This window comes from Coregonus clupeaformis, chromosome 23 (assembly GCF_020615455.1).
Source record: "Coregonus clupeaformis isolate EN_2021a chromosome 23, ASM2061545v1, whole genome shotgun sequence".
Lineage (NCBI taxonomy): Eukaryota > Metazoa > Chordata > Actinopteri > Salmoniformes > Salmonidae > Coregonus > Coregonus clupeaformis.
Window position 1 is genome coordinate 34,536,392 of NC_059214.1, and position 14,170 is coordinate 34,550,561.

A 14,170-nucleotide genomic window follows, 5' to 3' on the forward strand; every position below is an offset into this window, starting at 1 on the left:
AGTGTTGCTTGCCTCGAAGCGAGCATAGAAGTGGTTTAGCTCGTCTGGTAGGCTTGTGTCACTGGGCAGCTCGCGGTTGTGATTCCCTTTGTAGTCTGTAATAGTTTTCAAGCCCTGCCACATCCGACGAGCGTCAGAGCCGGTGTAGTACGATTCAATCTTAGTCCTGTATTGACTCTTTGCCTGTTTGATGGTTCGTTGGAGGGCATAGCGGGATTTCTTATAAGCGTCCAGGTTAGAGTCCCGCTCCTTGAAAGTGACAGCTCTACCCTTTAACTCAGTGCGGATGTTGCCTGTAATCCATGGCTTCTGGTTGGGGTATGTACGTACGGTCACTGTGGGGACGACGTCATCGATGCACTTATTGATGAAGCCAGTGACTGATGTGGTGTACTATTTGTGGCTGTGTGCTATTTAGTGGAAACCAGTTTCCAAATTATCAAGATAATTAAAATGTATACATTGTACAATGTACATAAATTGCGGAATAATATGAAATATGAATATAACGAGAGGAAATATTTGTTGTGTTCATTTATTTGTCTCGAAGTAGAACACCTAAAAATCTAAAAGTACAATAGAAGCAAAAACATATTTCATATAATATCTCTGTTATTTCTGACCTTTTTATACATTATCAATATGAAAAACATCCATATCCACTAGATGGCAACCATAGTCCAGATTTTCAGTGAAGACAAATCCACTCAGCTTTATCCCCATTTTTCAGTTAGACAATAGCACCTCTGGTCTTTCGTTTAAGCATACCACTAATAAAAAAACATAACTGAACACTGATTCTTCGTATGTCTTGAATGTGATATTGTGTATTTAACCATTATTCATATACAAATATTTTTGAAAAACTGAATACATGCAGTGAAAAACATTTATTTAGCAAAACACAGCAGACAACTCTTGTAATACGACATAGTGAATACCTTGTTTCTACAAAGACCAAAGGAACCATATAAGTGCTTCAATTCACACAACACAAAGCCCTATTTGTGACACAGTCAGTAATGTTACAGCAATGTCTTTTCCATTGTTTGGTTGGTTACTCCTGGTTATTCTGTAGACTAGCCTATTAGCAGGCCATCACAGTGTGGCTGGATTCAAGGCATTCCCAGCCTCTGACAGACTATCTGCTGTTTTTTGAGGGTTCTGAGGTGTAGTATCCTTGTTCTTGGCTGCGGCTGCCTTGTCGCTCTGTGCTCGGATCAGTTTCTCTCTCTCTAAGGCTTTCTCCATCTCTGTGTAGTAGTCCAGGGCCTTACGCACCGGGTCTATGATGTGCTGCTGCAGGGGCACAGAGAGATAAGGGTTCTGGATATGTTTACACAAATATGGCAGCTAGGCAGTGCTTGAGTTGTGCAAGTGCCAACCAGTACAGAATACCGGCACGGCTGCACCTTGCATTTTCTACTGCTTGAGTAACGGCACCCTTTTTCACTCTATAATATTCACTCTCAAATATGAATGAGGACCAGTACCTTTTGATTCCACTTCATGCACAGCAGCTAGGGGATGAAGTTGCATTACAGTGAAGCTACATTAGTGTAGTGGTTGTAGACCGGGAGCTCTTACCTCCAGGCAGGGGAAAAGGTTAGCCAGCTCAATGAAGAGGGGTAAGAGGACAAAGCCGATGAAGCCTGTCTGAGAGGACGGCTTGGTCACCTTGTCCCTGTCCATGAACGGGGTGACAGGAAGACCCTCCAGCTTCTCCATGTCACTCTGAGGGAGGACAGTTGAGAGCAGGACTTAATTAGTATTACATTGTAGTAGGCTATTTCTATGATACACTGTAGCATACCATTTAGAATGAAGCAGTGTTTTAGCCACGCATTCTATGTTGTATGCTAGTAGTTATATTGGAACATAACCAATATCTGTGTTGTGGTGCTTAGTTACCTGGTTGTAGAACTCCTGCAGGAGGCAGTCCAACCAGGGCTCAGCCACGTCCATAGGACGTGCTTCGTTGGAGATGTCACTCACTTTGATCATGATCATCATCAGCTGGAGGGAGACAGGGGGATATACATTTCACTTTAATCCAGTCGGGAAGAGCCCCAGGCTGGTTCCCTATCAGCACTAGTAGATACCAAGATTCTCTCATCTGATGTTGCTAGGCAACATGGCTGTAGACTCCTATGGTACCATGGCAACATCTGACTAAAAAGGGACAGGGAGTACCAGGATGACATTTACGTGACACCTCATAAACACTGGGCTAAACATAGGACTATTTCATAAACATACTGTTTATTCATACTCTTTCTTACCACGTCTCTGTGGTCCTTGTTGCTGAAGTCGAAGACAGGCAGGATGGACTTGAACTTGTTCAGGATCTCGTTATGTCTCGTCATGTCAGTGGCCAGGATGCATCTAAGAATAAATGAAATGCCTTGAGTTGATGCACTCTCCACACATTACGGTTAGATCAAAGTAAACATATATTTGTGGTGGTGAAGAGAATGCGAATAAATACATTCTTACTTGATTATGCCCTCTCTTATCCGTTTATACTGTTCAGTTGTCAGATTTCTGAAAATGTTGTTTTCATTCTGTAAAAAGATAAACACTTTACTGTCATCTAAAAAGTTGACCCACACACACCATAGCCCAACTCCAGTTACCCATGCCAATACCACCCATACCTTCTCCAGGATCTCAAAAGCCACAGCACAGTGGTGGTTCTCAAGGGGGGAGATGTCATTGTAGCGCAGGGCCAGTTCAGTACGAGCATTTATCTGAAAGATAGAGCTGATAGTGAGCTATCAATTCACGAACGCAGGCACACACACACACACACACACACACACACACACACACACACACACACACACAACTGTATCTGTGGTGGTCAGATAGATAGGTCACCTGGTAAGCGTTGTTGTATCCCGTGTGGTCAAGGTCGTGACAGACTGCAGAGGTCAGCATGGTGAGCAGGTCAATGCTGTCAATCTTACTTTTCAGGTCCGTCAGCCAGATCAGCCCGTACATCTATCAGAGAATAAAGAATCGCAAGAGGAGCAGTCCAGAGAGAACACAGCTCAATGATGGATAATTGCTATAACATGAATCCACAGAAATTATATTAATACAAAACATTGACATTTGTTTTTGTTTAATGCAATGTCTTAACCGGCAAACCTCTGAATTATTATATTGAGTCTATTTCTTAAATCGGTTGAGGGGCCTGGATGTCCTAACCAATCAGGGTTTAGGGTGATTGGATAATTTGATGATTGCACAAAGGAATGGGACTCTACATGATTGCCCCTGACGACCCTCTTTTTCTCTCTCTTTCACACACACACACACACACACACACACACACACACACACCCACCATCTGGGTGACACAGAAGCAGTGTTTGAAGTTGTGGAAGGGGATGTTGTTGTAGCGTTTGTACACCTCATACAGGAACTGGTGCAGCACCTCAGGCTCAATGTTAAAGGTGGCGATGAAGTCCAGGTCTGTGTACATGACCTGCAGTAGAACCATGATCTCTGCATCCTCCCACTGCCTGCACACACATAGCAGGACAAGTCAAGGGTCAAGGGTCAAATCATTAATTTTTAGGAGGTCATAGCGGTACTAAGTGTAACCTACTGTATGTTTCATATGTAGCAATAACCACTTTCATGTGCCCTTTAGTGCCCTGGCCAAGGGTTGATAAATATGCTAAAGTGATGGATTAATAGATTTCTGGACGCAGTAGCTGCAGATAAACTGCCATTTTGACTAATCTCTGTACGGGTCTAACAAACAGTTACCTGGAATAATTAATCATGTTCGCTCAAAGAACAGTTTTGAAAGTGGTCCTAGTGTAAATGTCACAAAAATATGGGTTCTTGTATGGTAGCTTTAGTTTTTTCCCCAAGTGGCCAATATATATTCCCTTTTTTGAAGTGAGGCCTCCATCTTGTTATGTTAGTTCTAAAAGGCCCTGAAGTAATACTTAACCAAACTGGACTGAAAGCTGTGACGTGCATGTCGTCCACATAATGCATCCTTCAAAAGCGCCTGTGTTAATGAAGCTTGTTATGAAGACCTCCTTTTGATTGGCAAACCCATAGCAGACAGCCATTCATATTGATATGAGCCTGTAGGACAGATGAAAGGGGTGAATAACCCCATCCTCTTCAGAGGTGCTGGCCGCCCGGCTCCCTGTCTCTCCCTGTCTCTCTTTTGAAGCAGCAGGTGCAGATGCTGTTTGTTTATCACACCACAGAGACATTGCTCAACCCTCTCACCTCCCACGCACAACCAGCACTCACAGGACCCTGTCTGTAGTCTCTCTGTAACTCCTACTGTGTAAGAAAGTCCATTAGTACATTTTCTAAGGAAAGTGGAAAAAAGGCAAATAGATGGGGAACTCACCAGTTGTCAAAAGTTGGGGTCTTGAGGTACTGTCTGACTTCCTCTGATACCTCCAGGGAACTATGGAGAATAGAAAATTACTATTCTGTTATTTTCATCTCAAATTTTTAGAACATGATATCCAAATTGTGATCTCAATTGCAACACCACTTTCACGACTTCCGCCGAGGCTGCCTCCCCTCCTTGTTCGGGCAGGCTTCGGCGTTCGTCGTCACCGGCTTACTAGCCACTGCCACTCCATATATCATCATTCCATTTGTCTTGTCTTGTTAATTACACACACCTGGTTCTTATCCCCTCATTAGTCCATGTATAAGTGTTCCCTCTGCCCCCCTTGTCCTTGTGGGTGATTTGTTATTTGTGAGAGTAGTGTAGCTCGGTAGAGCTCCTCACACTTTGCATTGCCGGGGTAGATATGTCCCCTGTGCCTGTATATTATTGGAGTATCCCTTTCCGTGTTTTGCCAGGGTAGATAGTTTCCCCTGTGCCTGTTTTCGTGTGTCGCTATCCAGCGCTATTTGTGTACGATGGAATAAACTCTGATTTCAGTGATTACCCTCCTGCGCCTGACTCCTTCTATAATATGCCATTTAGCAGACGCTTTTATCCAAAGCGACTTACAGTCATGTGTGCATACACAGGTATGGGTGGTCCCGGGGATCGAACCCACTACCCTGGCGTTACAAGCACCATGCTCTACCACCCGCTATGGAGTCAGCGGGAGAAGAGTGCATGCCTGGAGTCGTGGCACGGGTCCAGGAGCATTCCACGATGCTGGCCAGCTTCGAGACCAGCTGGCCAACCGGATCCAGTCACCTACACCCCAGCACCCGGAGAGATCCAGATATCCCAACCATGGGCGTTCGACGGGACGGTGGTGCTCTGCCAAGGATTCCTCCTCCAACTGGAGCTTTACTTCTCCAGCATCAGGCCGGCGCCATCGGAGCGGGAGAAGGTGTCCGTCCTCATTTCCTGCCTCTCTGGGAAAGCCCTGGAGTGGGCCAACGCGGTTTGGAACGAAGGAGGAGCCACGTTGGAGGACAACGGGGAATTCGCTCGCCTCTTTCGGGCAGTCTTCGATCACTGCCCGAGGGTCAAGAGGTGGTCGAGCGGCTGATCCACCTGAGGCAGGGGATGAGGACCGCACAGGACTTCGCGTTCGAGTTTCGGACTCTGGCAGCGGGATCCGGGTGGAACGAGCGGGCCCTAATCAACCATTTCCGGTGCCATCTGCGGGAGGACGTCCGACGGGAGCTAGCCTGCCGGGACACCATGTTGTCTTTCACAAAACTGGTGGACATGGCCATCCGTTTGGACAACCTGCTGGCAGCCAGAGGACGTCCTGGTAGGGGTCTGCCCCGGATGACTCGGATCCTGAGCTGATGGAGCTGGGTGGAGCCGCCGTCCGAGAGAGTGGAGGACGACAGCGACAGTGCCACTCTGGTGGCACGAAGGGACAGTACACCACACGTCGTAGTCAACGCTCTTTTGGGCCTGGAGGCGGCAGGCAGGGCACTCTCGCATCACCCCAGGTATCGAACACCCACACTCGTTCAGAGACCTCTGCTGCACACTGTACCCTACCTATCCATTTTCCCGATCACATGGTAGTTCCCCAGTGTAAGGCGCTAGTCGATTCAGGCGCAGCTGGGAACTTTATGGACAGGGCATTCTCACGCCGTCAAGGCATTTAATTGGTTCCCCTATCCATTCCACTCCCCATCAGAGCACTTGATAGTCGACTATTAGGGTCCGGGTTTGTAAAGGAAGTCACTGTACCAGTCACCATGATCACCCAGGAGACTCATTGTGAGCAGGTAACTTTTTCGATTATTGAGTCTCCTGCTTTCCCTGTGGTATTAGGTATCCCTTGGCTAGCACTCCACAACCCCACCTTCTCATGGCCGCAGAGGGTTCTCACGGGGTGGTCGCGAGAGTGTCAGGGTAGGTGTCTAGGTGTTTCTGTTGGTGCAACCACTGTGGAAAGTCCAGACGGTACCTCCACCGTGCACATTCCCCCCAAATACCATGATCTGGCGCACACGTTTTCTAAGACACAGGCAACAAAATTACCACCTCATCGGGCGGGGGATTGCGCGATAAACCTTCGGGTAGACGCTGTACCTCCCAGGAGTCATGTGTACCCCCTGTCGCAGGCTGAAACGGAGGCTATGGAAACATACGTCACTGAGTCCCTGGGCCAGGGCTATATACGTCCCTCCACTTCACCCGCCTCCTCGAGTTTCTTCTTTGTGAAGAAGAAAGACGGCGGTCTGCGACCGTGTATTGATTATCAATCACTGAACAAGGAGACTATAAGATTTAGTTATCCTCTCCCCCTCATTCCTTCATTGATTGAGTCAATGTATGGGGCACGCTTCTTCACCAAATTAGATCTCAGGAGTGCATATAACCTGGGGCGTGGGGGATGAGTGGAAGACAGCATTCAGCACAACCACGGGGCATTATGAATACCTGGTGATGCCCTACGGTTTGATGAATGCTCCATCCGTCTTCCAGTCCTTTGTGAACGAGGTGTTTCGGGACATGCTTGGTCGCGGTGTGGTGGTCTACATCGATGACATCCTGGTGTATTCCGCTACGCGCGCCGAGCATGTGACCCTGGTTTGCAAAGTGCTGGCCCGACTGTTGGAAAATGACCTTTATGCCAAGGCAGAGAAGTGTATGTTTTTCCAGCAGTCCGTCTCCTTCCTCGGATACCGCATTACCACCTCAGGTGTGGAGATGGAGAGAGAACGCATTTCAGCCGTGCGTAATTGGCCGACTCCAACCACGGTTAAGGAAGTGCAGCGCTTCCTTTGCTTTGCCAACTACTATCGGAGGTTTATCCGGGGCTTTGGCAAGGTCACAGCTCCCATTACCTCCCTATTGAATGGTGGGCCGTCCCGGCTCTGCTGGTCTGCTGAGGCTGACCTGGCCTTCAGGAGACTGCGGGGTCTGTTCACCTCAGCCCCGGTACTGGCCCACCCCGATCCATCACTACCGTTCGTAGTGAAGGTGGATGCGTCCGAGGTAGGGATAGGCACTGTCCTATCCCAATGCTCGGGCACGCCACCCAAGCTCCGCCCCTGTGCCTTCTTCTCTAAGAAGCTCAGCCCGGCGGAGCAGAAATACGACGTTGGTGATCGGGAGCTGTTGGCTGTTGTCCGAGCTGTTGGCTGTTGTCCACCCTTTCCTCATCTGGACGGACCACCGTAACCTGGAGTACATTCGGGCAGTGAGGAGGCTGAATCCTCGCCAGGCCAGGTGGGCCCTATTCTTCACCCGGTTTGATTTTACACTGTCATACATTCCGGATACGAAGAACGTGAAGGCAGATGCACTGTCCCGGCTGTATGACACAGAGGAGAGGCCCAGAGACAACACCCCCATACTCCCGGCCTCCTGCATTGTGGTGCCGGTAGTATGGGCAATGGACGCGGATATAGAGCAGGCATTACGCACAGATCCATCTCCACCTCAGTGTCCAGCTGGGCTGCGGTACGTGCCTGCTCTTATCTGTGATCGTCTGATCTTCTGGGCACACATGTCACCCTCCTCTGGTCACCCAGGTATGGGTCATAGTGTGCTGCCTGATCGGAAAGTACTGGTGGCCTACCTTGGCTAAGGACGTGAGGGTGTACGTCTCCTCCTGCTCGGTGTGCGCCTCAGAGTAAGGCACCTAGGCACCTCCCAGCAGGTAAGTTACAACTTTTACCAATTCCACAACGACCATGGTCTCACCTGAGTGTTGATTTCTTGACTGATCTTCCCCTCTCCCAACGTAACACCACCATCCTGGTCGTTGTGGACTGCTTTTCCAAGTCCTGCCGCCTCCTTCCTCTGCCCGGTCTCCCCACGGCCCTGCAGACTGCGGAGGCCCTGTTTACTCACGTCTTCCGGCACTACGGGGTGCCAAAGGATATAGTGTCCGACCGAGGTCCCCAGTTCACGTCCAAGGTTTGGAAGGCATTCATGGAACGTCTGGGGGTCTCAGTCAGCCTGGCCTCTGGGTTCCACCCCGAGTCAAATGGGCAGGTGGAACGGGTAAATCAGGATGTGGGTAGGTTCCTGCGGTCCTACTGCCAGGACCGGCCAGGGGAGTGGTCGGTGTTCTTGCCATGGGCAGAATATGCCCAGAACTTTCTCCGCCACTCCTCTACTAACCTAACGCCGTTTCAATGTGTTTTAGGTTACCAACCGGTTCTGGCACCGTGGCACCAGAGCCAGACCGAGGCTCCTGCGGTGGATGACTGGTTTTGGCGCGCGGAGGAGACGTGGGACGCTGCCCACGTTCACCTCCAGCGCGCTGTGCGTTGTCAGAAGGCCAACGCTGACCCCCACCGCAGTGAGGCCCCAGTCTTCGTACCGGGGGATCGGGTCTGGCTCTCGACCCGGAATCTGCGCCTCCGCCTGCCCTGCCGGAAGCGGTTTGTGGGGCCGTTCAAAGTCCTGAGGAGACTCAACGAGGTCACTTATAGGTTATTACTTCCACCTGATTACCGTATTAACCCCTCGTTTCATGTGTCTCTCCTCAGGCCGGTGGTGGTTGGTCCGCTCCAGGAGTCTGAGGTGCGGGAGGTCCCTCCTCCTCCTCTGGACATCGAGGGGGCCCCGGCGTACTCTGTCGGGTGGTGGCCTTCAGTACCTCGTGGAGTGGGAGGGGTACGGTCAGGAGGAACGGTGCTGGGTCCCGGTGAAGGATATCCTCAATCCCTCCCTGTTGCGGGATTTCCACCGTCGCCATCCGGCTCGCCCTGCTCCGCGTCCTCCTGGCTGTCCCCGAGGCCGGGGTCGGCGCGCTGCTGGAGCTGCGCGTCAAGGGGGGGATATTGTCACGACTTCCGCCGAGGCTGCCTCCCCTCCTTGTTCGGGCAGGCTTCGGCGTTCGTTGTCACCGGCTTACTAGCCACTGCCGCTCCATATATCATCATTCCATTTGTCTTGTCTTGTTAATTACACACACCTGGTTCTTATCCCCTCATTAGTCTGTGTATAAGTGTTCCCTCTGCCCCCCTTGTCCTTGTGGGTGATTTGTTATTTGTGAGAGTAGTGTAGCTCGGTGGAGCTACTCGCACTTTGGATTTATTTTTCTCATTTTGTCTGTCATAGTTGACGTGTACCTATAATGAAAATTACAGGCCTCTCTCATCTTTTTAAGTGGGAGAACTTGCACAATTGGTGGCTGACTAAATACTTTTTTTCCCCACTGTATGTCCTCTGTGCCTGTATATTATTGGAGTATCCCGTACCGTGTTTTGCCAGGGTAGATAGTTTCCCCTGTGCCTGTTTTCGTGTGTCGCTATCCAGCGTTATTTGTGTACGATGGAATAAACTCTGATTTCAGTGAATACCCTCCTGCGCCTGACTCCTTCTATCACACTCATCACAACCACTATTCAAGCAATGGAGTCTGGATAAGAGTGGCACAGCCTATTCATCTGATGTCACATGGTCTCTATCAACAGTGAGTGTAAGTAAACCTGCCTCATCTGCAGGAACTTTTCCCGTACATGTTCACATTCCTCTCTGGTCTTGCGCAGCGATCTCTTGTGGTAGAAAGGAGAGGGCTTCTGTGTTCCCTCAGATAGCTCTTTGAATAGGCCCAGCCAGCTGAGATGTTCAACACTCTGTGGAGACACAGATACACTAGGCTAGGCAGACACAGTGAACTTACATGATACTGGTATATGAATGAGCCTTTACACATAATTTATCAAATGATATCTGTACAGCATCAATAACACAACCTACCTCAAGTTTCTCCCGGAATGACTCCACCTGTCTCTTCATCTCATACACGACTGCAGGAGTCTCACCAGCCTCAATCAGGATCTTCTTCTCCAAGCCCTGCAGTCTGGGGTACAGGACATATGGCCTTCCTGACTCACACAGCCCTGCAGTCTGGGGTACAGAACATATGGCCCTCCTGACTCACACAGTCCTGCAGTCTGGGGCAATGTTCCCTCTAAGCTGCGGGTGTGCACGGGCACACAGCTCCCGGGACTGCCGCAGAAGAAATATCAGCCCGCGCAGAGAAGCACAAGATTGAACTTCACTCAACTTTCTAGAGTTTTCACCGTTACTCTGGGAATTGTGATTTAATCAATGCAATATTAGCCACTTTCAAGGCAATATACCGAAACAAAACTAACTATGCAAGACTTAGTATGCAAAACGAACTATTATTATCAGGATGTGGGTAGGTTCCTGCGGTCCTACTGCCAGGACCGGCCGGGGGAGTGGTCGGTGTTCTTGCCATGGGCAGAATATACCCAGAACTCTCTCCGCCACTCCTCTACTAACCTAACGCCATTCCAATGTGTTTTAGGTTACCAACTGGTTATTGCATTGACAGGCATGACTCAGGCCCGTACTCTACACAGACCGGTGCGCCATAACCAATCAGAGCTGCAGTAGGCCTAAATGCAAATAGACCATTGCCATACAGTATATGGATCTGTACCATTCACTTTGAACTGGACTGTTTTTACAGCATGAGCAGTCGTGAGTAGATGCACTTGTTTTGAGATCAAAGCGAGAGCCTTATGTAGCGACGTGTGGACATTTGTACATTTGTTCATGTCATTTTCTAGTTAGTGAGTTATTAGCCCAGTTATATATCATTTGTAGTCAGCAATGGGGGAGTGACTGCTTCCTACAAGAGCACAAAACGTGTGCATTTCTAGACATCTTTGAAAAGCGAGTCACATAAAGAGCCTTTTTTTGTCTTAAGGGGCAGTGTTGTATTTTAAGACAGGCTTGAATAAGCTAAGTAGCCAATAGGCAGAGTACCCCATAATTTGTCTGATTCTCTGTAATAATGGTATAGGAATAATGATGCATTTTATTTTGTAAAGTGGTTTCTTGCATCAAACAACACAACAACATTTTCAGTCACCTCCTTCTCTGAAGGACAAGTGGATAAACAGGTTAATGTCAAGCCCTGCATGTTTTTTTTTCAAAAAGTCTGATGGAATGTAGGCCTACGTTGAACACCACACATTGGCTGCTACTGTAGGCTGAATGATACAACAGATATTTCCATGGTCAAATGTTATGGGATGCATTTTCTCCATTGTATTTGATGGTATGCCACTCTGGTAGGCCTACATTATGATCAAATAGCCACAGTAGCCTACTTGACCACTGTTAAAACTAACTTAAAGCGGGTACAGCCTCAGTGTTCACACTAAAGGTGCGCCGGAAGTTGCACAGAATTTTCACAACGTTGCAGTTTGCGCTCAGCAGACCTGAGATTTGCTCAGTGACTAAAAAAATTAGAGGGAACATTGGTCTGGGGTACAGAACATATGGTCTTCCTGACTCACACAGCCCTGCAGTCTGGGGTACAGCTTGGTCCCTTACGTGGTATGACAGTTTCAGAACGGGCCCCAACCTTGAGAATGGTCACTCCTGTATACACCATGTCAGCCTTACCTTTTCTCCATGGAGGAGAGATCAAATCCTAGTGCCACAGCAAGCTCCACACCTGCAACATGAGGTACACAATTAAAATATGAACATCAATATACACAGTACACAGGCCCTAATGAAACAAAAAATAGTTACAACACAATAACAATGTAAGTAGGCCCACTGTCAGCCAATGTCTCTGGCGCCATGGCAGAGAATACCTAATGGCTCACTGTTGCAGTCAGCAGCCACCACCTCTAGCTTATAACAGGAGTTAGGACTGTTGGGCTCCAGGCGCGGGGAGATGTTGATGATGTTGCCCTTAGGGTTGTACAGCTTCAGAATGTCATGGGGTCCTGCCTCAGCTGCAGAGCAGAACAGATCTGGAAAGTAACAAACACACACACATGCATACAAACACAGACAACATTTTAAATTGTTCTCCTGTGAAAATAGCTCAGGCAACCAAGAGCTATTTTTGCCAATACTCAACACTTCAATCAATACTAGTTTTTCAGAGTCGAGTTTTGCAATCAAACACCCAATCAAAACACACACACATACCGCCTAGAGCTCTCTCTGTACAGCAGGTGAACAAAATACTACAAGGTTTTTATGGCCAAGCTTTTGTCAATGCCATTCATACACACAAAGATTAGAAGAGAGGGAATATTATTGCCCGAGGCAGCTCTGTAAAGGGGTAATCTAAAGCTATCAATCACACTGTGTCTGTGCCTAAATAGATGGGCAAAACATCTACTAAAGGAAGAACAGGGAGATGAAAATAAGAGGCGAAATGAGACGGTAAAGGATTCGAGAGATATGCTCGGTCAATTTCAAACCCACAATCAATTGCATTTTATAATTGCATTTTATATCAATGCTATGTTTGTGAGCTCCAAAGAGGTTTATAGGCAGTCAAATCTATAGGCAGTAGGCAGAATCTTTGAAAGAAAATTAATTCTCATTACATTAGCATATATGAGATGTATCTCAAGCTATTTGATCACTGAGTTCAATTACAGCCCTTTATGCCTGTCCTTGGTACTATTTGGAAAATAATATTATTGAAATGTTATGTATTTATTTATTTGAATAGACTTTCAATAGCCCCTTCCCTATATCTCATTAGAGTAACAACCCACAACAACTGTGACATAATGTAGTACTCTCAACAACCCTCACATCAATACGTCACATCTCTAGACTCAGTTCTAAAGATGCCATATGTACACCATATGTTAGCTTTGACGCAAATGCAAGTGCAGAGTGTTGTTGTCAGCTGCACCTGTGTCTGTCTCTACCCTGCTGAAGCATCAATCATGCACTATTTCTCTCTATCGATACAGAGACTGTCTGCTTATTTTGCAATGGATCTCTCTTGTTGAAGACATGGATTGCATGTCTTTGCATCTTCTGATGGATTACACTTACATAACTATTTTAGGTCTCAGTGCTTTACTTGAGTTTTGATCCATTGTTTGATCTGGTAGAGAAGCAATGAAAGTGCTATTAACCTTTCCCTTTATGTACTTTTTTCTTTCAAATCAAAATCAAAGTTTGTTGGACGTGTACACAGTATAGCAGATGTTATAGTGGGTGCAGCGAAATGCTTGTGTTACTAGCTCCTAACAGTGCAATAGAATGTTAAACAAGTACACAAATCATAAATAATTCAGAGGTTTTGAGAGGTTTCTCATATCAGAGTAATGAGTTCAAAAACAAAATCATGCTCCAGACAAAAAAATATAATTTTTATGACATTTCAAAGATACCAAAATAATAAGGTGATATTATTTGAATTGCCTACCTTTGACATCCTGGGCAGGGCAATCAACAGGAAACTCTGCCTGCTCTGGTCTCCCATTCACAGTAAAGTAGATGATTTTTGTTGCCATATCAGTGTTTTAAAGCCACTGCCCTCACTGTTCAATTATGTTCTGAATTTCAATTTAGTAGAGATCTATTCCACCTCCCCCTCCCTCACTTTCTCCCTCTCCCTCTCTCGCTCTCTCACACATATCCTCCTCCTTCTGCTCTATACCGCTTCTCCTTCACACAAATTCAGACAGCTGATGTTCTGAAAGATCTGAAGAATCTGGACCCCTACAAATCAGCTGGGCTAGACAATCTGGACCCTTTCTTTCTAAAATTAGCCGCCGAAATTGTCGCAACCCCTATTACTAGCCTGTTCAACCTCTCTTTCTTAACGTCTGAGATCCCCAGAGATTGGAAAGCTGCCGCGGTCATCCCCCTCTTCAAAGGGGGTGACACTCTAGATCCAAACTGTTACAGACCTATATCCATCCTGCCCTGCCTTTCGAAAGTATTTGAAAGCCAAGTTAACAAACAGATCACCGACCATTT

At 47.4% G+C, this 14,170-nt stretch overlaps 1 protein-coding gene across 1 annotated transcript; it reads right to left on the reverse strand.

Annotated features, from left to right (window-relative positions):
• Nucleotides 1-548: 548 nt before the first annotated feature.
• Nucleotides 549-13,729, reverse strand: si:dkey-219c10.4 (high affinity cGMP-specific 3',5'-cyclic phosphodiesterase 9A). Its single transcript, XM_041843597.2, has 14 exons — nucleotides 13,614-13,729; nucleotides 12,025-12,186; nucleotides 11,828-11,879; nucleotides 10,142-10,244; nucleotides 9,875-10,017; nucleotides 4,388-4,447; nucleotides 3,353-3,530; nucleotides 2,881-3,003; nucleotides 2,658-2,750; nucleotides 2,497-2,564; nucleotides 2,283-2,385; nucleotides 1,912-2,016; nucleotides 1,588-1,734; nucleotides 549-1,299 (listed from the first exon to the last, which is right to left on the reverse strand). Exons 1-14 carry the CDS (start codon nucleotides 13,699-13,701, stop codon nucleotides 1,099-1,101), a joined length of 1,626 nt encoding a protein of 541 aa, XP_041699531.1. The 5' UTR covers nucleotides 13,702-13,729; the 3' UTR covers nucleotides 549-1,098.
• Between the last annotated feature and the right edge of the window lie 441 nt (nucleotides 13,730-14,170).